This window comes from Piliocolobus tephrosceles, chromosome 14, assembly GCF_002776525.5.
Source record: "Piliocolobus tephrosceles isolate RC106 chromosome 14, ASM277652v3, whole genome shotgun sequence".
Classification (NCBI taxonomy): Eukaryota; Metazoa; Chordata; class Mammalia; order Primates; family Cercopithecidae; genus Piliocolobus; species Piliocolobus tephrosceles.
Window position 1 is genome coordinate 88655874 of NC_045447.1, and position 24997 is coordinate 88680870.

Below are 24997 nucleotides of genomic sequence, written 5' to 3' on the forward strand. Positions count from 1 at the left end.
ATTTCAACATATTAATTTGGGGAGGATGCACACATTCAGACCATAGCATCACCATTTTACAGATGATGAAACTGAAACATCTGAAAATCAACTTATCCAGACTACACAGCTAGTGAGTAACAGAGCTGTTTATTAAATTTAGCTCCTTCTGACTAGAAAACCCGTGGTGTAAACCAGGAGTTCTGAAACATGAGCATGCCTCAGAACCATCCAGAGAGCTAGTGAACACATAGATGGTTGAGCTCAGTGCCAGAGTCTCTGATTCAGTAGGTCTGGAGTGGTAGCTAAGAATCTACATGTTTAACAAGTTCCCGGTGATGCCGCTGACTTTACTGGTCTGGGGACTACACTTTTCAAGAACCACCGTGGGATGGGTTCTATAAAATCGAGCTATTTTTTATGACATTTCTTCTATTTAAGGGAATTTATCCCTCATTTCCCCCTGAATCTTGGCAGCGGTGGGTGGTTGGAGAACTTTTCTGTCCCCCTAGTGTAATGTATTCTGATACTAGGGACGGCTGTAAGCATCGTGTTAGTGTGAAAAGTGCATAATAGCTGCTGCCTACTCTGAGATGGGGTCAAGGGAGAGCTACCCAGGGGAGAAATCAACTCCCTCTTGCCTCTAAAGTTAAGATCCCCAACCAGAGAAAATGAAATCTACCAACAAGACAGAAACAGACCTAAACCATTGGGACCAACAGTTCAAAGTGACAATTAAATGCCAGATCAAGGGGATAAAGGGACAGGTTATATATTAAGGGAAAACAGGAAATCAAGAGAAGTTTTTTTTGTTGCAACTTCCTTGTTCCTACACTTAGAACCACTTATGATTAAATTAAGAATAAAAAGAGGCAAGTGCTTTTCTTTTTAAACTATCTCTCATCCCCACTAAACATCGGCAAGCAAGGAAACAAACATATCCCAATCTCCACCTCCCAGGTTCAAGTGATTCTTCTGCCTCAGCCCCTTGAGCAGCTGGGATTATAGACACTCACCACCACGCCCAGCTAACTTTTTTGTATTTTTAGTAGAGACGGGGTTTCACCATGTTGGCCAGGCTGTTCTTGAACTCCTGACCTCAGGTGATCCGCCTGCCTCAGCCTCCCAAAGTGCTGGGATTACAGGCGTGAGCCACCATGCCCAGCCAGCTCCATTCATTTTATCGAATCCCCATGTTAGACACTGGGAGACACACAAAGAGAGGGTTTTATCCCTAAGGAGCTTATAGTCAAGGTGAAAGAGAAGCATATAAACAGGATTATTGAAGAGTACCAGGACCAAATGAGTGGTGGAGACATAGGATCCCAGGGTAAGCAGAAATTACTGTGGGTGAATGGTCAGCGGACACTTTGCAAACGTGGTGGGAGTTGAGCTGGGTCTTCAAACTTAGGTTAGGTGCAGGTAATTGGAGGAGAGTGGAGAGAGGCTGTCAGGAAGTTCAAGGAGGAGATAGAGGTGGCATGAAAAGGCAGAGAAGTGAGGCATGTGGGATGGCTCAGGTGAATGGATGGCTTTGATCTAGGATCAGAAGTGAGTGCCTGAAGACGGAGCTAGCCCAGGTTGTAGAAAGGTAGGCCAAGGAGGAGCTTGGGTTTGTTTTGTGGAACCTAGAGGGCTGAAAAGTTTTTGATAAGGAAGGTGATGTGATAAAACTGAAACTTTAGAGAGATACCAACCATCCTCCTTTTTTCCTAAACACAGGCTGGATCCACCCCTCCTATCTGAGCTCCTGTCTCCAACTCTGCCCTTTGTTTCTAGGCAACGAGCATACTCTGTGCTTCAAGATGCTATTAATTCTCCTTTGATGCTCTTTTGTACCCACTTCCTGGTTGCAAGAGCGGGCGCTGGATTTTTATCAAGGCTCAGGAGACATAAAGATGTATAAGTTTCTATGCCTAATACTTGGCTTTCAGCACCCTGTGAAGGGTGCCTACTAATTTCATTTACTCAAGTTAATATTTAATAACCTTTAAATACTTCACAGGGAACAATTCTGTCTCCACATTTGAACTATAACACATCAAATATTTGATATCTCCCAAATCGATTTTCTTTCCGACAAAAAAAAAAGAAGTTCTTAAATGGTTTTCTTACTTATCCTCATTACCTACAGATCTTCTAAGTTAGAATGTTATTTCTTGTATAATACAGAAAACTAACAATTACAATGAAAACAATCAAATAGGATTAAATCCATAGGATTTAAATACACACTGGACTGTGAGCTTCCTCATATTTATTTCCAAGCACAAAATTATTACTTATGAATTAATTAATAAATATTGAATGAATGAATAACCAAAGTCAACAGCCAAAATGCATATCACCACAATGAGCAAAGGCATGAAGATTCATATTGAACTACGTTTACTTATTCCCAAATGTTTCAGACATAATATTAAGCGCTTTCACATTTACTCCTTTTATGATTTAATGAGTAAATGTTACAATCTTATTTCAGACACGAGTAGCCTGAGGTACAAAAAGTTAAGTAATTTACCCAAGAAGTGACAACCAGATGTGTTAACTCAAAGCCCAAGATTCTTTGCTAAAGTTTTTACCAAATGTATCTAATCATAACGAATACCTAAGTGCTTATGAATATAGATCCCCAGACCCCTCCTCAGATTCTGACTCAGTAGTTGCTGGGGTCAGGAATCTATGCTATATGTCTCCGGTGATTCTGAGGACCATTCCAAGGGTCTTCAGTCCCTGCTGCCCATTAGAATTACTTTAGAAGTGTTTAAAATTCCAGACGCCTTGCCCCCCACCCCCGCCCACCAAACAAATCAATGAGAGTAAGAAGGAAATCCCTGGACATCAATATTTTTAAGCTCTCTGGGTTTTCCCAATGGGCATCCACAGCTGAGAACCACTAAGTTCAGCTCTACCATGCCGAAAATATCTTGAATGGATTTCCCAGCCTCCTGTCCACCCCTTGCCTTTCTCCCTATCAAAAAGCAGTTCTACTACAGTGTAAGCCAGGAGAAAGTGGAGACGTTTAAGAGAAGACAGGAACAAAAGGAGGATTAATAAACCATTTGTTTTCTGTTCTTGTGTTAATTTACTTCGGATAATGGCCTCCAGCTGCATCTACGTTGCTATAAAGGACATGATTTTATTATTTTTTATGGCTGTGTAGTATTCCATGGTGTATATGTACCATATTTTCTTTATCCAAGCCACCACTGATGGGCATCTGGGCTGATTGCATGTTTTTGCTATTCTGAATAAAGCTGTGATGAACACATGGGTGCATGTGTCTTTGGTAGAACGATTTGTTTTCCTTTGAGTGTATATCTAATAATGGGATTGCTGGGTTCAATGGTAGTACTGTTTGAAGCTGAGCAATATCCACTTGCTTTCCACAGTGGCTGAACTAATTTACACTCCCACCAACATACATGGTTGCATATGCATAGACTTGCTCTGAAAAAAAAGCAAGGAAATATCAGTTGGTAACTCACTGGGGTAGTACTGAGGGCCAAGGGTGGGGCTCATGGAAAGAGATTAAAATTTTCCCTTTATACCTTTTTGTATGTTATGATTTGTTTCATATTCAAATACCACTTTTTCAAATTAAAGGCAATCTTATTTAAAAAAAAAAAAAAAAGAAGCCATTTGTCATAATAGTGTATAGTATTTTCTACTAAATGAGTAGTAGACTAAATGCTCTTGTCACAAGGAGGGAATGGGTAATTATGCGAGATGATGGATATGTTAACTTGTTCCACTATAGTAACCATTTTACTACATACAATACATGTGTCCTATAACATCATGTTGTATATTTTAAATATACATAATAAAATTTATTTTTAAAAAAATGAGAAGAAAAAGGTTTGTGATAAGCGATTAGTGGAAAGAAATCAAGAGCTGTCAAAGGTGGTAGGGGATGAGAAGAGCAAAGAGAAATATCTGAGATTCATCATGCAAGCAATTGAGCAACTCTGTAAAGTTAAATAAAGCTAATACATATGTAGGCATTTTGCTTTCATATAAAGAACATATTTTGTTCCCATGGAAGTTAATGCAATTTTTACCTATTCATATATTTAGCCTTCCTAGCGAGGATCAGAAATTTCTGTCTTTGTTTCTTCATCATTCTTGCAAGTGGGAGCACCTCGGCACACTGGGGAAATGAAGTTACTTTAGACTTCAGGTGTGGGGCCGGGTGAGGTCACCTGGTGTTGTCTCTACACTGGTGCTCAGGCTTTCTTGCTGCTGCTGCTCCTGTTAGGTGTGCGTATTGTCTTAGACTCTAAAATGCTCCTCTGCTGTATTAACTACTTCATAGACAGCTGTGATCCAATATTTGACAGGATAGGAACATGGTAATACCTTGATGCAATCCTTCATCCAAAATAATTTGAGACAAACTAATTCTGAAGAAAATTTATGTTGTACTTTTATAGTCACAGGGATAACTTTTGTTACATGCCATATGCATATCAAATCTGTTTCCAACAGGATGAAAACAAAGGGGAATTTAAGTGCAGAAATTATATGTATCTGTATAATTTGGGGGTGGGAACATCTTGAAGTTGCTGATTGCTATTAAGCAAATGCTGCATTCTTTAGCGAATAAGTAGCATCAAAAAGAAAAACCGATATTCTCCCTCCCACCTTCAGTGCCTGAGCAGCCTTTCACCCTTACTTAATGAAATGGAGCCGTTGATGCCTTTAACTCCTCTTTCATTTAATCTCATTAATGCAGTCTGTTAGGACTGTAGTTGTGGGTTAACGCAGGGGCAGTCTTCAGACCTCCCCAGTGAAAAGTGTCATATTTTTCAGTTAGACTTTTAATTGCTACGTCAAAATGTGTGAGAACCAGCTCAAAACTAAAGCTGACGCCACTGGTGAGTTTTACATTTTCTTCTCTCTTCTGACATTTAACTGTATGGACCATCCCCCAGGCAAGGAAGTAAGCATTTATAAGCTCTCAGCAAAATAAATTGATAGCTAGGTGTGGGAACAATAAAATATTTTCTGACTCAGGAATGTATATAGTGAAACAAGTCACTCAGGCTTAATTTTACACTGGAGAAGATATTTATATATAAATATTGCCATATCCTGGAGTGAACTATCAAATGCATAAGTTTTGAGATTAAATTCAAGTAGTTATCCACCACATTATACTAACATTAGGTTAATCATATGAATATCCTTCTCACAGTTTTGTAGCTTTGATTTTGGTCATCGGCATTGCTATCATAGTCATTTTACTTTTTTAAGTTTTAAAAAAATCCATTCGATTTATATATATGATACCAGATGCTATATCATATGTAAGAAACGTATTTTCAAACGTAATAGCTATTTGGTTGAATGATTATTAACAATGAGGTGAATTACATTTCAGTTTTTCTCCAAAATTTTTTACAAGTTAGTGCATAATTCCCTAGACACACATTATCTCATAACATAGGCAGATTTGGAGCTCTTGTTTTAAAAATATTTCAGGGTAAAATGATTTATTGTCATTTCCTTGCTAGTACTAGATAGCAATGCACAACAGTTGTAAATATTAAAATGTAAATTGATATAATTGTTTCAAATAATATAGACACTGCATTGTTCAATACTTATCAAACTAGAACTCCTTTAATATATAAACTCAGAATCACATCTTTTCACAATGCTTATAGCTTCCTGGTGCTTGTATGTGCAGGGAAAAAAGTAAATACTGTTTCTATGCAATTACCAATTTCAAAATATATGCATTTAAAGATTTTATTGGTGAAATAAGCTATAACCAGCAGATTGTATTTCTGACATCAATGGAGTCTTTAAGTATTTATCCTTGCTACTGACAGATTTACTCAGGATATTGTTGCCACTATTGTTTAGAAATTAATAACACTAGACATATTAACGTCTATGTACTTAATCTTCTTTGGGTCTGAATTACAATAAGCAGTGGCTCAAAGGTGAGCAGAAATGTTTCTTTCTCCTCTGATTTTGTGTTTAAAAAAACATGAAGTTATCTTCTACTGTAAAATTATATGAAACATAGTGGTCGATTTTTGGGATTTATGTACACATATACACACACACACGCACAATTCACTTTTTAAATGAACTGTATGAACAAATATGTTTTTGCATTTTGCAAAGAGAACCAGATATTTATCTTTCTCTACTTAAATTTTAGTAGAATTAAAATGAGTATCCCAAATTAAAACTGTAGTTTAAAAAAAAAAAAAAATCCTACAGTAGAATACCTGGTGTTATGCTTAGTAATTCCTAGTTTTTGGTAATGTCTTCTCGTCTAATATTGCCCCCCAAAAAAACTCTGCCTCTTTAGAAGTAATTCAAATGTCTAAAAAATGGAGAAGAAATTTTTTGTACCGATCCAATTTACATGGTAGCATCAACATGCCTTTGCTACAAATTAATGTATAAGAAACACAGCTAACAAACGGAACAACTATAAATATCTCCATTCAAATGTTAGTATAGATCACCAAAAGATCATTAGATTGTTCTACTTGTAAAAAAAAGCAATTAGAAAGATGGAAATTTGTTAAAGTGAAATTTGAAAATTATAATATCGTTTCTCACTACTTTTTGTGGCAATTATACAGAGTGATGTTGTCTCTGGAAACAAGGGACAGTCGACATGTTCGTACAACTTCACCAGCTTACATAAACACTGAATAAAGCTGTTAGGGATTAGGTGCAGCATGCTGGATCTGATGCGCTCAAATATAAGATACCTCGGGTCCCATAATATTTAGGATTATGCTGGTAATCTCTTTAGAGAAAGTGTGCAGTATCAGCAGAACAGACGCGTCAGTCTTTGAGGGAGCTATTCACTAATTCTACATTTGCTGGGTGACTAAACCTCCACCTCAGTCCCACACTGACACTGGGCCTTTGTGACATTTCACATAGGGTGAAATTATAAGAGGGAGCTTCTAGAGTAATATTCCAAATTATCATTTCGCTCCTGAAGCAATTTCTGGTATGGCTTGCAAATGAGAATATTTTCCTTTAAATTCTGTATGTCTCCTTTTCAAAAAGGCCCCAAGGGTAAGGATAAACTAAACTCAAACTTGCCTTTCTCTGACCTCTAAAGTCATTCGTATCTCTAGAGATGAAATAAGAACTAAAATTATCTCTTTAATTCTATAATTTCCTTTTATATCAAGATTCAATTCTTAAGCAATGGAGGCTAAATTGCAAATTTGCTGGAACATAAATTATGTAACAACGTCATTCTCAGTGCAGAAATTGACAATATAGTCGTAGCATCCTCTATGTTCAAAAAAAGTCAAAGCTCTTTTAGATTATCCAAACAATCGCGCACACACACACACACACACACACACATGCGCATGCCAGTAAATATCTCACCCATGTTCTATAGTTTGTGTATATAAGTATTTGGGGCATCAGTGGCTAAAGGCACATTAAAAATTAAAAGTGTCTGTAAACGTGAAAAAGGGACAAATAACACTACAGGCAAATTGGTAAAATGTTATGAACCAGTTAAATAAAGTTACTATTAGATTAGGAAGAGAAATGTTAATAGAATCCTAACATTCTAATCTTACATGGACATTATCTCAGTGTGGGGTGATAATCCACTCACATACCTCATGAGAAGATATGATGTCACTTTTATTTTACAACGTTTCTTTTTTCTAAAACAAAGGCATTGAAATTGGTTCTGATCATTATATTTTAGAACATAGCCTCCTTCTTTTCTCTGCCGTCCTGTCTCGTCTCTTTTTTTAACACACTCAAGAGATTTAGTCTTTCTTTGCCACCAACCAGAAAAAGACATGTTTTGCTTATTTTCAAACTCTCTGAACAAGTGCTGAGAACTTCAGGAATGGTCTCTACTGTGTCTATCAATGAATACAATGAGAAACAGCATGTATGCTTTCTAACACCAAACTTTAGTTACTTGACTTTTGCTCGTGTGTGGGTGTGTATATTGTGGGGGGTGGAGGGCCAAAGGTTATTGTCCCAATCTTTGAATTGTCTGACTCCAAGTATCTAATTTAATGGCTTTATATTTATAGTTAGCAAGCATGCATTAAATCCTTGGTCTTTTCAAGTATTCTGGAAAACAATGCAGTATAGGAATTACATCTCAGAATACAGTGAATAATACTTGGTCGAACTATATGAAATTGGCAATATTAACCATTTTTTGCACAAAAAGGTGGCAATTTCATATTATTCAACTTGATATATGGTTAGTGACTGCAGATTAAGGCATGATTGATAATTCTGGAAGCATTCTGCTACTAGTTACTTTTCATTTAACCCTGTTAACTAAGTCTCCAAAATAAACATGTCATCTGGAATTTTGTTCTTGTTATTAGATTTTCCTTTTTCACTTTTTAACCACCAACTAAGATTGCCCTTTCCCATCAGTATTTACTACTTGAAACTTGCTCAATTTCCAAGACCTGGCTCAAAAGCCACCTCAGCACCAAAGCTTCCCAGCTTCCCCCAGTTCATATTAACATCGTCTTCTTCCAGGTTTATTTAGCAGTCATCTGTCTGCCCTGCATTCAGGTGATATAAACGTGTGTGGCTGTAGAATTATAGTAATAATTGTGAAGATAGAAACTTGGTTTTGCACATAACTGTGGTGTAAAATAAACAGATGTTAGCTGAATTGTTTTTGTTTTCTTGGGGTTTTTTTTGTTTGTTTTTGTTTTTGAGACGGAGTCTCACTCTGTCGCCCAGGCTTGAGTGCTGTGGCGTGATCTCAGCTCACTGCAACCTCTGCCTCCCAGGTTCAAGTGATTCTCCTGCCTCAGCCTCCTGAGTAGCTGGGATTACAGGCGCACGCCACCATGCCAGGCTAATTTTTGTATTTTTAGTAGAGGCGGGGTTTCACCATGTTAGTCAGGCTGGTTTCGAACTCCTGACCTCATGATCTGCCCACCTCAGCCTCCCAAAGTGCTGGGCTTACAGGAGTTGGTTATTCTTAGCATGAAGGACTGTTGAATTTTGTCAAAGGCCTTTTCTGCATCTATTGAGATAATCATGTGGTTTTTGTCTTTGGTTCTGTTTATATGCTGGATTATGTTTATTGATTTGCGAATGTTGAACCAGCCTTGCATCCCAGGGATGAAACCCACTTGATTATGGTGGATAAGCTTTTTGATGTGCTGCTGGATTCAGTTTTCCAGTATTTTATTGAGGATTTTTGCATTGATGTTCATCGGGATATTGGTCTAAAATTCTTTTTTTTGTTGTTGTGTCTCTGCTTTGGTATCAGGATGATGGTATCTGGATGATCAGGCTTTAGTACCAGGATGATGTTGGCCTCATAAAATGAGTTAGGGAGGATTCCCTCTTTTTCTATTGATTGGAATAGTTTCAGAAGGAATGGTACCAGCTCCTCCTTGTACCTCTGGTAGAATTCAGCTGTGAATCCGTCTGGTCCTCGACTTTTTTTGGTTGGTAGGCTATTAATTATGGCCTCAATTTCAGAGCCTGTTATTGGTCTATTCAGGGATTCAACTTCTTCCTGGTTTAGTCTTGGGAGGGTGTATGTGTCCAGGAATTTATCCATTTCTTCTAGATTTTCTAGTTTATTTGTGTAGAACTGTTTATAGTATTTTCTGATAGTAGTTTGTATTTCTGTGGGATCGGTGGTGATATCCCCTTTATCATTTTTATTGCTTCTATTTTATTCTTCTCCCTTTTCTTCTTTATTAGTCTTGCTAGCAGCCTATCAATTTTGTCGATCTTTTCAAAAAACCAGCTCCTGGATCCATTGATTTTTTGAAGGGTATTTTTGTGTCTCCTTCAGTTCTGCTCTGATCTTAGTTATTTCTTGCCTTCTGCTAGCTTTTGAATGTGTTTGCTCTTGCTTCTCTAGTTCTTTTAATTGTGATGTTAGGGTGTCAATTTTAGATCTTTCCTGCTTTCTCTTGTGGGCATTTAGTGCTATAAATTTCCCTCTACACACTGCTTTAAAAGTGTCCCAGAGATTCTGGTATGTTGTGTCTTTGTTCTCATTGATTTCAAAGAACATCTTTATTTCTGCCTTCATTTCGTTATGTACCCAGTAGTCATTCAGGAGCAGGTTGTTCAGTTTCTGTGTAGTTGAGCGGTGAGAGTTGATTGTTCTTAACGTACTCCTTACTTGTCTTTGCTGGACCATCTCCGATGCTCCTAACTACCTCCAGCAAAAGAAGCACCTCTGTGCAATTCACTTTTTTGAAAAGTTAATAGACATTTTAGCACCACTTTAGATTTACAAAATAGTTGAGCAGATAGTACATAGAGTTCTATGCACTCACCAACCCCCAGACACAATTTCCTCTACTGTTATTTTGCATAAGTATGGTATACTTGTTAGAATTATAAACCAACACTGATACATTATTATTAACCATTTATTCTTTGTGTTGTAATATTCTATAGGCTGTGACAAATCTGTAATGACGTGTACCTGTCATTACAGTACTGTACAGAATAGTTTCACTTCCCTAACAATTCCCTGCCCTTTACCCTTCATCCTCTTCCCCCACTCCAAACCCACGGCAACCAGTGATTTTTTAAATTATCTTTGTAGTTTTACCCTTTGAAAAATATTACGTAGTTGGAATCGAACTGTCTTCTTTCACTCAGTGATATCCATTTAAGTTTCCAACATATATTTTCTTGGCTTAATAGCTCTTTTTATATTGCCGAATAATGTTACAATGCACAAATGTACCACAGTTGGTTTGTCTGTTCACCTGTTGAAGGACATCTTAGTCGTTTCCAGTTTGGGGTAATTGTGAATGAAGTTGCCATAAATATTTGTGTGCAGGTTGTCATGTGGACATAAGTTTTCAGTTCAGTGGTAAATACCTAGACACGCAATTGCTGGGTGGTTTGGTAAGACTATGTGTAGCTTTGTAAGAAACTGTCAAACTGCATTCCAAAGTGAGTGTACCATTTTGCATTCCTAACAGCAACAAGCAAGCATCCCATTTGCCCTACCTCCTCTCCAGCATTTGGTATTATCGGTTTTTTAATAGGTTTATAGTGGCACCTCATTGCTTTTAATTTGCAATTCCTTAATAACATATGATATTCAGCATCTTTTCATATGCTTATTTTCCATTCACAAATCTTCTTTTGTGAAGTGTCTATTCAGATATTGCCCACTTTTTGAATTTTAAGAGCGGTTTGTATATTTTGGATTCAAGTACTTTATTACATACATGTTTCACAATATTTTCACTCAGTCCTGACGTCTCTCCATTCTCTTAAAGCAATTTGATTTTCAACATAGAAAAGCTGTATTTTTTTTTTCATTTTCTGAAACGATATTTTTTGCTCTTTTTAAATTATTCTCCAAGGAATAAACTCTGCCGGGTCATTCTAAATTATCTCTGAGACCTGGTTTTGTGGTGTGCCGTATCCCTGTCCTTCAGTGAAGGTGATGCTGTGTAATCACAAGCTTCCTGTTGAAGGTTTTGAGGGTTTAGAAAAAAAATAAGGAACTAAAGAGAGACGAGTTTTATTTACTGAAGTAAATAATTCTGTTTCTTCTTTTCATAACTGGATAAAATGAGCTATCAAGTAGAGTACATGTCTTCATATAGAAAGCAAGAGATAGATAAAGTTCTCTTCACAGAGAGGAGAGGTTTGGGAACACAGATCCTGAGGGGTAAATTATAGAATGTATTGCTTTCCTCTTTTTTAGAACCTCTCAAATGTTATCATGTATATGAATCACAGAGATGCTGTTACAACCCAGATTCCTTTTTTTTCCTTTGAGACAGAGTCTTGGTCTGTCACCCAGGCCAGAGTGCAGTGGCATGATCTCAGCTCACTGCAACCTCCACCTCCCAGGTTCAAGTGATTCTCCTGCCTCAGCCTCCTGAGTAACTGGGACTACAGGCGTACACCACCACACCCAGCTAATTTTTGTATTTTAGTAGAGACACAGTTTCACCATGTTGGCCAAGATGGTCTCCATCTCTTGACCTGGTAATCCACCCGCCTCAGCCTCCCAACGTACTGGGATTACAGGCATGAGCCACTGCGCCCAGCCACAACCCAGATTCTTATAGGCCCAGGGTAGGAGCAAAACGCTGCATTTCTATCAGGTACCCAGGGAAGGCCAATGCTACTGGTCAGGGACCACACTTTGAGTCAGCAAGTCTCAGGACAGCACACAACAGATGAGAGGAATGCCATGAATATCTATCATGACCCTTGAACTCTGAGTTAACTAATCTGCCTCAATGAGACAGGACAGCTTTTCAAATGTTGCATTTCCAGAACAACTGTGAATCGCTAAAATGAATTCATTGCTTGGTTTCAAAAAACTGCTTGATCTCCCTTACCTTTATCAAAAGAAGTAGACTTTGTACCATTCAATTTTCAAAATAGAAAAACTGTATGTTTTTTAACCTTCTCAAGAGAGCCTTTGTCAGTACTGAGTATCCAAGGAGCGAGCTAGTTGCCACAACCACAAGAGTGAGTGTACAGAAGAGGGAGGTGTCATTACCAAGCATTGCTAGAATGTGGAGAAAATGTGGGTGCAGGTAACAATCATTAAATCTGCAAAGGAAGCCTCGTACACTGGGTGTTAATTACAGTAACGCAAGATATTTCAGGAATATGCTGTGTTCTCTTTTTTCTGCCTCGTCAATTAGTGACCAGAGTTTTCTCTTTTTTTTTTTTCTTTTTTATTTTCTTCTAACCTTTCACTTATCCTACTGCCTTTATAATCCAAAGGAAATGCCTAAAAGGCAAAAGCAGAAACCACTTTTCCAGAATCCAGGAAAATTTAAAATGCCATCAGTTCTTACATTAGCTAAAACTGTGGCTACCTGGACATCACAGAACAGTGCTTCTCAGACTCGAATGCTAGCCTTGGGATCTCATTCTAAAGCAAATTTGGATTCAGCTGGTCTTGAGTGAGTCATGGTAGTCTGCAATTTTACCATGATCCCCGGCAATGCCAATGCCACAGTCTGTGGACCACACCTTGAGTGGTCATGGAAGACATTCACTCAACCTGAATAACATCAGGTTCCATGCACAAATTATCCCATTATAATTAAAATGTTGACAGGACAAGAGGAATTTCATGGGAATTAATTCCTAAAGTATGAGTTTAAAGCCACTGAAAGTTATAAAGTGATTTACCTTGTTTACAAGGGGAGTATTTAACTTATCAGTATTTTCTCTTAATGATTATACTAATTGCTGTCATTATTTGTTGGTCTCGTGTTCTATTGTTTCAGTCCTCTGGGGAGCGAGCAAACAACATTTCAGGGGTAAATGTTCACATGTAAAAGATAAATCAGCCTCTATTGCGATAATCCTACACATGATGCCTTTGAAAATGATCTTCTTTTGTCATTATCATATGGTAGTAATTTTTTTCTTAATCTAGCTTTCAATGATAAATGGTATAGGGAATTAAAACAATATAAAGCTAATATAAAATCAAATGTATCTTTTAGTTATTTAGTAGCTATTGGCCATTGGAACAGAAAATTCACACAGCCCACCACCCAGAGTATTACAGAGAAGACCCCAGGTGCTGATAGACATGAGAGTATTATAGTAGAAATTAGAGTGCACTGAATTTCATGCACTGTATTGCATATTTAGGCAGGAAGCTGATGTTGAGATGCCCTCTGCACTGATGAGATACACGTGGGCACAATCCAACGACAGGAATCTTTTAGAATCACCACCTTCTAGCATGGTATACGGGCCAAAGTTCAAGACTTTTGTATTTGTCCTCTGAGGATCTTATTTTTCCAAGGTCCTATCCCATCCCAACCTTGGGGCTACTGTCTGATGAATCACAGTTCCAGTAGAACTGGTTCCCAGGGATACCTGCTGCATCACAGACCTTCGGGTTTGTTATTAGGTGACATCAGAATATTTTGTACCTAATAGAGATACTTATCAGTCTGCCAGTGAGAGAGGGAAAGAGTACAAACAGAGATTTTAACTTGGATTTGTCGCAGATGGTAGATGAGATACAATTTGGGTAGATGAGATACAACTTGGGCTACTGAGACCATCTGCAAAAGGATTTTTAACCAAAATAGTCATCTTTATTGGAAATTTCTACATGTGTAAATTGTGCTTTACTCAGACATTAAGAGATTTAATTGCACTGCCCACTTTTAGCATAACTGTAAAAGTATGGGAAACAGAAGCTGATAGGTGAATCCAATGTTCAGGAATGTAATCTGTGTCGAGGAATACAGTGTCCGGTGTCCAGGAATCATAGCCGGGTCAGATGTCCTTAAGGCAAAAAAAAAAAGAGAGAGAGAGAGCAGAAAACAAAGATGCTACAAGTATAGCCCCAAAACAAAAGTGAGAAAACATAGAGAGAAATACTGTTGACTCTTTAAAATGTTCAGATCTGACCTGTCCCTGAGTTTTTCCACCTTCACAGGTGATTTATATGGTAGAGAAAATTCCTAGCTAATAACTTAACTCATTTAATTCCCAATGGGAGCCTTCTCATGTACAAGAATCACTTGGGGGCCTTTTCCAAAATATATATCCCCCACAATCTCTAGTTCATTCTCTTTACCCCAAATATGAAAAATCAGATCCAGCATGGTGGCTCATGCCTGTAATTTCAGCCCTTTGGGAGGTCAAGGCAAGTGAATCACTTGGGGCCAGAAGTTAGAGACCAGCCTGGACAACATAGCAAGAGTCTATCCCTACGAAAAAAATGTAAAAATTAGCCAGGCATGGTGGTGCACACCTATAGTCCCGGACACTTAGGAGGCTAAGATGGGAGGATCCTCTCAGTCTGGGGATTTGAGGCTGCAGTGAGCCACAATCACACTGCACTCCAGCCTAGATGACAAGGTGAGACTCTGACTCAAAAAAAATTAATATTGCCTCTTGCCTCTTTTATAAGAAGGAGTATTTCAAATCTTGTGGTTATACTGAAATAAATAAAACATTTAGAACTACTTTAAGGAGTTATAAAAATTCTCCTTTAGACACAGTAGAAAACAAAGTATGATCTTGTCTCTGTCTTCAATTGATTTAAAATGCCCAGAATATAGGAATGGCCAAGTTGAATTGTAAGAGTTGGAATGGTGAGAATTGAGAGCCATAAGAACAAACACAGTAAAAATGTTTCCTTCAACCAGAAAGTACGTGAAAAGTCTATTATTATTACCATTCTTAATGGATGCTTTTAAGAGTTAAGGTATTTTGTTGCATCAAAGTGATACATTTTCTAGTTAACTAATTAGCTGGATTAGTTTATATAATCTTAACACCTGCTGTTACTAGCAGAGGTTCTGAGGGGGCAGAACTAAAAATATGTGTTTTGATACGCAGAAAGAAGTGAAAACATGGTAGATTGTGCGAAGTTGTGGCAAGGAACTCTAAACAAAGAAGGAGTTTTCAGGGGGAGCTCGGGGGACAGAATTGCCATCTTCAGAGGGGGAAAGAAATTTGGTTTATTCCATAGTTGTTGAATAGGCTCTGCCTGCCAGATCACTAGATAGTAAACTAATTGTACTTCATCAATTGTTCTAATATAAAATAAAGCAACAAATTATTTTAAATTTTTCATGACACTCTTTGACACTGTCAGAATATTGTTTCAAAAAAGATAAAACTATATAGCATTGATTTTATAAACAAAAATATTAGTTAATACATAACATTTTAACCATAGCCTCCACAAAGGATTACCAACAGAAAAATTTAAGTGAAATGAATATATAAGAAATTGAAAAATATGAAAAATGAATAAACTTCACTAGAGCCATCTCTCAGGGCATTTCATTTCCTCTAAGTTTGTCTCTTGGGGAATACTATTGTTGAATAAATCCATGAGTCAAGCAAAAGTACAAAAGTCAAACTCTTTCCTCAGTTTCCTTCTATTACCTTTATTGTAACAGCTGGTGAAGTCCAAACAACCAAATCCTCCCAAGATATTCAGCTGGAAACCGTAGTCAATAGCATGTCACTAGATCTGTATTCACTGCAAGACAATTCCACCAGAGGCTATGCCTGTTATAATGGCAAGATATTTAGAAATGGCAGGCATTGAAGCAATAATGGGATTTGTTGTTCTAATCAGTTTGTGAAATGCTGTCCGGAAGATGTGCTTTATAAAATACATAGTATAGGCCAGGTGTGGTGACTCATGCCTGTAACCCCAGCACTTTGGGAGGCTGAGGCAGGCAGATCACAAGGTCAGGAGATCGAGACCATCCTGGCCAACATGGTGAAACCCCATCTCTACGAAAAATACAAAAATTAGTTGGGTGTGGTGGCGCACACCTGTAGTCCCAGCTACTGGGGAGGCTGAGGCAGGAGAATCTCTTGAACCAGGGAGGTGGAGGTTGCAGTGAGCTGAGATTGCACCACTCCACTCCAGCCTGGCAACAGAGCAAGATTCTGTCTCAAAAAAACAAACAAACAAACAAATAGTATAAACTATAAAGCTGTAGCTCAGAAGCAGTTTATTTCCTTACAAGAGAGAAAAGAATTAGTACTTTAAATGACTTTAATCTACCTTTACCTGTCATAAACCTCAGATGATTTATTCTATTGCATTAAGTTAAAATGGTCACAGATTTCCAAACCGATAACCCCTTTCCACACACAGCTGTACACATATACCATTTTGAGTGACTTACTTCTCTTTAAAAATGCTGTTAAGATGTTTATAGTTCTTCAGGATTACATGTTGAGCCAGGATTATAAATATGTATAAATATGCAGATGCTCTATCGAATGTTCCTTATCTCATTTGTATTTCCAAAGTTGTGTAAGATAACCTCTGTGGCTTTCAAAAACATCTTGTCACACCCCGGGGGGCAAATTATCTCTATTTTCATTTCCTTTAAAGTTAGATCATTTTATAATTAAAAACTTATTGAAGCAGATTTTCCCCACATGTAAGCTACTCCCTGGGGAGTAATTTATGCAAAGAGAACCTTTGACTTAATATTATATAAGCCAAAAACCATACGATGGATACCTGAGGTTTTTAGTCAATTTTATAATCGCTATAAACAACCCAGCATTTGAAAAGTTATTGCAAAAAAAAAAAAAAAAAACCCGTAGTACAAATGACTTGCAGTGTCATTCATTAGATTATTTTTAAATGAAAAGATCTTTGATAAAGGAATAATAATGTGGCTTGTCATATTTTGTGTCCAAAAGTTTTAGAAAACCAGTTAACAAGGATGATTGATGTGATGATGATGATAATGAAGACTAACATTTCCTAGCGCCTTACCATTTTACAAGGTGCCTCACGTAAAATATCTATCTGATCCTCACAAATCTATGAAGTTTGTCAGTTATGCTTTACAAACCAGAAAACGTAAGATCAGATATTTTATCTTGGCCGTGGCTCCAATCATTAGCAGACTAAGGACTGGAGTCCGGAAGGACAGAATAGAATAACATCAAATCTCATAGTTTTCTCCTATCACAAAATCTTGAAAACAAATACTAGCTCATGTAATCTAAAAGCTAAAATAAAAAGAAATGAAAAGAAATGTATACTTAGTCTCATAAGTATTTTAGGTGACTTTGTTTCTTCTGATGCTGTTTGTCTTTAGCTCTTCAGCTGGAGCTATTGGAGAAATACAGGAATTTAAAACTGTAAGCTTATTTTGTCTGTGTGGAAGTCAGAGAATGGTTACTGAATGAAGTATCAGGATATTTAGCTAATTTCTGGTTGTCAATTCCCAATTCAACTCAAAAGCAGAACTTAACCTGGATCCTCAATTTTTTCACATGAAAAATAGGCACATAACACTGAGGTTTTTTTGCTTACAAAGATGATTTGAAATTTCTGTGAAATATTTACTTTTTAAAAAATTTTATGTACTACCCTAAAGCTAAGTATTGTCTTTTTAAAAAAATGTAAAATAATAAGAAAAAGAGGGCAATGTCTTGCATTTATTTGTTTTGTATATTCAAGAGTGAGAAACTGTAGAAAAGCATCCAAGTGGCAGATTGATATACAAAGCATTTTGAAGTATATTTTGCATAATTATTTTAAATTGGAAGAGGAAATAGCAGATCTTCTAGTGTGTGTAATTTTAACAACTCTTAGAATACTATCAGACATAGGAATCACTACATTCTAAATAAATTTTATCTCATGGATTCATCCATAACCTGTGTGCTGATTATTTAAAATCATCTTACCAAGAGGTTCTATATACAGGACATTACACCAAATTGCACATATAGAAAATAGAAATCCCATGCCCCACCATATTCCACCAAAGTAATTGTCTTACCACTAACCCCATTTCTGTCAAACCTACTACTTTATCTCAGCCTCTTGGCTAGGAAGCTAGGAGTCACCTTTGACTCTCCATTTCCACATCTGTTCCCTTTTTAAATTATATAATCTACCTTTTGCCTTTGAACCATCTTTCTATTTATGTCTTCCCCTCCATTTATCCTGCCACTGATATAATAAGCCATGTTTTTATCTCCTAACACGTTAGATGTAATCTTTAGTTGGTCTTCTTCTTGTTTATGGGTAGCCTGCCAAACTCACCTTTCTAAGGAGAGTTACTTTCATCATTTCTTTACCCTGTTCACTTCGTTGATTCCTTATGGCCAGTGAGATCAGGTGAAAAACCCCGCTGCCTAACCCCAGGAACTCCATAATCGGGCGTCATCCCTCTAGCCAATCATCTGACCTAAATTTGCATTATAGCCAAGTTATTGTCTCAATGATCACAATCCACAATCATCCCAGGCCTCCAATCTTTTTTCATTTCCCTTCTGCCTGCAGAAATGGCCTTTGCCTTTCCCTTCAGCCTAACTAAATCCTGCACAATCTTTAGAATCAACAAAAATGCCTTCATCTCCAATGAAACGATTTCAGTTTGTATTGAATTCAAATTTAGTACCCTCATAATTTATCCTGATTTCTCCTTGTATTAATTTTATTTTATTAATTGGATTATTTGTATAATTAGCATATCTTATCCTCCATCAACAGCCTTTATTATCTTAGAGAACATATACAGCATGCTCAATAAATATTGGACTGATTTATTATTGGCATTTTTGTAAGTAAATATCCAGCCACACAATGTATAAAGCTACCATGCACTGCCCCATCCCATAGTTTTGCTTTATTTATGTATTTGTTTTAAATATCACTGAGATAAGGCCTTGTGAAAGCTCTCAGTAACTTAGTGTTTCAAGTGCAAAATAAGAAAAGAAAAGCCGTGGGTTCAAAGGCTTTTTGAGTCCCACTATTTTTAAGGTCAAATTTACAAAGGAGAAAACAGTGAATGCAAGACTTTGGAAAACTGGTTTCTGGTTATATTTTTTTAGTTTGAGAAAAACAAAGCAAACAATGGCAGAGAAATGTACTTTGACTTAGAAGAAGTTTAGGACAGCCATGTAAATACTAGTGGACGATTCCCATACCACCACCCACACCCAGTATTTTCAAATACAAACATCAAGGCAGAGATAGATGGGGAGATAGGAAGAGTGAAAGGAGAAAGAAAACTTTTGTATGCTCAAAATGTGTATTTTCTCCTTTCAGCACAAATTGAAGTGATACCATGCAAAATTTGTGGCGATAAGTCCTCTGGGATCCACTACGGAGTCATCACATGTGAAGGCTGCAAGGTATGGGACTTTCAGACCGCACCATTCTGTATTTGCCTCAGGCATCTGTGTACCTCACAAGACGAGGTAACACCTTTTTAAGGAAGGCTTGCTAAAGGATCCTTCTGCCTGCTGCTGACATTCAGGAATTCTCACGTGGTGGGTGGGAGGGTTGATTTTCTGTTCTTTTGCCTTTTACCTTTTTGTTATTGTCTAACTGGTCAGCAGCTCTTTAAAAATGGATTCATATTTAAAACTTTGAATTATTCACATTTACAGAGATATAAATACTGACTCTTGCTGTTTCAGCAGTATTGTCTCCAGTAAATTCCAAGGCACTTATTACTATATGAAAAAACTAAAGGTTAAAATAAAGATTATAAACTAATAGGTACATATTTAACTATCTGCTTGAGAAAGAGGAAGTGAAGGTAACAGCTACAATATGCATATGGCCATCCTTTATTCTCACGTTACAGGAAAAAAAAAGAAAGAAAGAAAGAAAGAAAAGAAAACTGGAAGCATGGTATGTTAGAAGCCAACAAGATTATCTCTAAATCAACTAAAATTCACCTACCCCCACCCACCCCTTCATTTTCCGATGAGGTCCTGAGGTATAAACAAGATTATGTCATCTGATCAACATCATTGATTCAGACAGTGAAGAACAGAGCATGGCCAAAAACACAGGGTTTTTCAGTCTCAATCCAGCATTCCACTTCCAGACAGATTCCACCCACCCTTCCCGTGGCAAACTAATTCCTGTGAGCAAGTTCCTCTCTTAAATAAAGAGCTGGAGGAATAGCAGTAAACGTAGACTGAATCTGAAATAAAAGAACTTTGAAATTTAACAGTAAGTTTTAATAATGCATCATTAGAAGGAAAGAAAGAGAGTGTGAGAGACAGAATAGCCAGGGAAAATCTAAATAGTTCTATAGCTATAGTTAAAGGACCATGTGTAAACAGAACAAATAAAATGCAGCCACAGTCTGGGAGGGAAAGGTAATATGCTGGTAAAGTTATTGGCAAGAGCAATTATGTTTTTGATCAAAGATGCAAGCAAAGTGAATTATTCTTTTAAGATCAGTAAACCGAAGGAGGGGTAGTACAGTCATAGAGTCTAAGATCTAATCTTAATCTTAAACAGGCTTTCAAATGTACACAAGGCAAAACACACTGTAACTGTCAAATACTGGTACTGTGTGATAAATTGACAATGTCTTCATAATAGTCTCAAAAAGGCATGAGTCCTGGAATTAAAACTGGAGTGAAGAAAAGAAAAGGAAATAAATAAGAATAAAGTGCGTGAGGGAAGAAGAGGGAGCATATTAACGTACTAACCTGTCAACACACTGCTGTACTTTAAAGATGATTAGTGATAATCTATTTGTGAATATCATGAGCTGTTCTTTGCATTCTGTTCCTCTGCAGCCCTATAATTAAGAATTGCATGTTATCCACTTTAATGCAATTTTTCAACTCATCAAGAATAAACAAGAAAGCAAAATTATGTCAGCAGTTTTTTACCCTCCTGGAATAAGTTATTACATCCTCTAGGCAGATAGACAAATAGTTTTCTTCATAAACAATAATAATTTAGGAGTCAGAATCTTCTCCAGTGAAAGTATTTCTACCATTATATTGGCTTGTTATGCAATCTTGAGAGCTCTGGTTTACATAATATCTACTAAAACTGATTTTTAGATCAATGTCAAAATGGAGATGTTTGGCATTTGATTGTGTAAGCTCTATTTGAAAAATGTGTGATTTCAAAAGATGGGGATATGTTCAGGTTAAAAAGCAAAATATTTTAAACAGTAATTTCCAAAAGATTTAACTAATGTGCAAATATAACCCAACAGGCCAATAGCCAAGAACAAGTGTCACCTTTTCTACTTAAAGGAAGAATCCACAATCAAAGAAATTATGTTGTTATTATGAAGCATACTCTGAGGTTTTAGTTAAAATGGCACTATACACCACATTATTTTTTTAATTCATGGAAAAAACCCACATTTGTATATATGCTACAATTTTCTGCAAATAGAAAACTTAAAAATTCTCTTCAGAATTTGATGTCAATGTCAGCACATTCAGTATCAACCTCTGAGTTTTCATAATGCTGTTTTCAAGTCAACATAAACAACCCATTCTGAATAACATCAATTCAGCTTGTGCACTTATTCAAATTTCTATTCATTCAATAAAATTTGGAACACAATCTCTCTTTCATGCCAAAAACCTCATTTGCAATAATGAGCAACAGATAAGCAAGAAACGCGTCGTAATTAATGTCAAATTGGTCTTAAATTAGGGCTGTAGCTGTGACTTCAGAAAAGTCTTTTCTGTCCTGTCAACTCTTTTGCTAAGTAGCAGTAGAGTATCCAAAGATAAAAACCACACAATTCTGTCTTAAAATGTAAATTTCAAGTCATCTTTAATCAAGACTGATGGGCTGAGGTTATGCTTTCTGACAGTTTTCACAGTATATAAAGTACATCATTTCAATCCCTGGGGGGCTTACGCTTGATCTCTATTCTAAGATGCTCCATGAATTCAGTCAAACTGGACAGTCACGTGTCTCATTCTGCCATCACTGGTTTATTAAATAAGGAATGCACGTGGATGTATGGGGATGAAACTAGTCCTTGTTGTTGAATGGCGAAGCCAGTTGGGACTCTCTCTCTCTCTCTGAGGAGATCCTCGACCACACCTCCATGTCTGAGATTCCTCACAGATTGACTAAGCTGTCTTCACCAGTGCCATGCTGAGCCATATTGGAGCTTAAGACAAAAGGAAAATCAGTAACACAGATCCCTTCTTTAAGTTATTGGGTATTTTTGCATTAATGTCGATTTTTTAACACATTATGTTAAAATATTGTATTTTCTAATTACAAAAATTTTAGGTGACCTTTTAATGTTGTGGGCAAGGTGTTTGCCTCACTAGGCTCACCTAGCCCTGGCTCTGCTTCTTCATCCTGTAGATAGTTGAGGAAACAAAGAAGCTGTTTGAGGGAAGTCAGAGGATCTATTCCAGGCTTCTCTGCAAGATAAGCATTGAATCTACCATTCCTGAACTTTTCTAGACTTCCTCCTTCCAAAAGATGATGCTGTGGGGTATCTTTTTCCAAAATTTGTCTTAGAAAGCTTAATGTAGACCATCATTTTGCTCATGATACGTTGCATTTTTCCTTTTTTCTCTAGACAATTCAAGAGTAAAGAGTGATGAGGGAAATTGATTACATGAGTCAATGAATGGATGAATGATAACTTAATCTATCTCTGGAGAAAATGCTTATTTTCCCCAATAGAGTTTTCTATAAGACAACTAAGGAAAATTTTTTTAAAAATCAACTCAGCTGTGGATTTATTTAGAGAAGCAGTGTATGGTCACTGGCAGTTCATTTTGTACCTGATGAACCCAAATGGACTTGCATGAAGACATCTTACACTGAATAACCTGAGGCCAAGTAGAAACCATTCATTCAGTTTTTACTTAATACTTTTTGTTGTTGAACAGCTTATATATAATATTTTATTTTTTCAAAAGTATGGTTGATTATTAAAAACAACTTTCCAGACCCAGCCACAGTGCACACACACACCTGTAGTCCCAGCTATAGGTTGAGGCAGGAGGATCACTTGAGTCTAGGAGTTTGAGGCCACAGTACACTATGATCCTGCCTGCAAATAGTCACTGCACTCTAGCATGAACAACATAGCAAGACACCTCAAAAAGGTAGAAAAATAAAACACTTTTCAGCTGCATTCTAGCCAAATTCAAAAAGTTTATGGTGGGGGAAACCACATCTTAGAAACTAAGAAAACAGTAGCACAAACTCCTCAGTGTTGCTTTTTCTTACCAATACCTCAAGTTCCTCACCACCACAGCACTTGATACAAGCCTATGTGATTGTCCCCATCAAGTTCTGTCATGTTTGGTTTAGCACTCTCCTTTGCTACTCCTTCCCCGCTGCTCTTTGCGGGACAGAAACTTCTGTTTATTTCTGCATAGAACAGCACAGCTGCAAATGTCTTTAGCAAACATTTATTCGAGGAATGAATGAATGAGTGAATGGGTAAATGAATGATACCCTCATATCTCTGCAGATAGCATCTATTTTCTCCAGCAGAAATATCTGCAAGCCATATGAGAAGAGGTATCCAAAGAGCTTTAAAAATTAAACTCAGTTATGTTCACTGCAGAAAATGTAGCAAATGTATATGTTAATGTTCTCTGTTTCCCTTCTTATAAATCTGTTTCTCTCCCCTTCTCTTTTTCCCTCAAGGGATTCTTTAGGAGGAGCCAGCAGAACAATGCCTCTTATTCCTGCCCAAGGCAGAGAAACTGTTTAATTGACAGAACCAACAGAAACCGTTGCCAACACTGCCGCCTGCAGAAGTGTCTTGCCCTGGGAATGTCAAGAGATGGTAAGGCATTACATTCCTGTTTCTTACTTAAGCCCTTTCAAATGGATGCTTTGCTGGAGTCTATTTAAGCTGCTGGAAGAATTCTAGACAAGGGAATTGGGGATAAGAAGAAAAGAAAATCATCGTGCTGGTAGTGCATTAAAAGGAAAAGTAAGAATATACAAAAAGAGAGCATTGCCTATGAAATAAGAAGAAAGCAAAGACTTTACCGTAGCTCATGGAGCAATTTGTGCTAACTGGGTTTAGTGGAAGCCACATAGGCCTAGGTTGACGGTGACCATTGTTATGCCCAGACCGTTTATTCCCCGGAGAAGACCACCAGAGTCCAGAGTCAAAGCCAAGCAGCAAGGATCTTTATTACAGGTTCGAACCTGGAGCTCTCACTCACTCGTGAAACGAGCCAGGCAGGAGAGCTCCCCAACTGGGCTCAGGACAGTGTTATATAGTCTGGGGTAAACAGGCACAGAGTCATTATACAAACTAGATATATGATTGGCTGGTATTTGAACAAGGCGATTCGGCTTATTATGATTGGTTCCCGCCATTTCTGATATTTCCGTTAATTTTGAAACTCTGATGACGTTTATCAGGGGCTGGCAGGACAGGGCAGGGCTTGTTTTCGCAAACCGGAGGTGGGAAAGCAGTCTCACACAAAGGCAGTTAATCATATTGCGACAGGTTTCACAACAAGTTTTGCAAGTAATACTTAAACGCATCCTGTGACCCTGCCATGCCACAGAAAAACAGGAACTTACAACACTTACAACATCTTTACAATATGTTTGTGAGAGCAGGACAAAGGTTTAGCAGCAGGGTGGAGTGGGCTTGCATTGCTGTGCCTTTTCGCCATCTGTCTAGGTTTGCCTGCAAATGAGGGATTTCCTGAGACATGAGACTTTCAGAAATAATGCCCGAAAGTCCTAAGCAAACCAGGACCACATCCGAGTATGTTCACTGGATAGGTCTGACTGGGCTTG

At 37.4% G+C, this 24997-nt stretch overlaps 1 protein-coding gene and 1 long non-coding RNA gene across 3 annotated transcripts in view; one reads left to right on the forward strand and one right to left on the reverse strand.

Annotated features, from left to right (window-relative positions):
• The window catches only part of RORB (RAR related orphan receptor B), a 195158-nt gene that overhangs the window by 112905 nt on the left and 57256 nt on the right, over positions 1 to 24997 (forward strand). Inside the window, exons 2-3 of the mRNA XM_023213294.3 lie at positions 19523 to 19608; positions 23879 to 24020. Coding sequence (XP_023069062.1) covers positions 19523 to 19608; positions 23879 to 24020 — 228 coding nt within the window. The remainder of the gene's footprint in view (positions 1 to 19522; positions 19609 to 23878; positions 24021 to 24997) is intronic.
• On the reverse strand, positions 11954 to 24416 carry LOC111543355. 2 transcript variants are annotated; one of them, XR_002731823.2, is made up of 5 exons: positions 24230 to 24416; positions 20929 to 21020; positions 17503 to 17572; positions 15868 to 15993; positions 11954 to 14250 (listed from the first exon to the last, which is right to left on the reverse strand). It is a non-coding gene; the product is annotated as an uncharacterized LOC111543355 (long non-coding RNA). The 2 variants fall into 2 exon arrangements; XR_002731824.2 differs by lacking the exon at positions 17503 to 17572.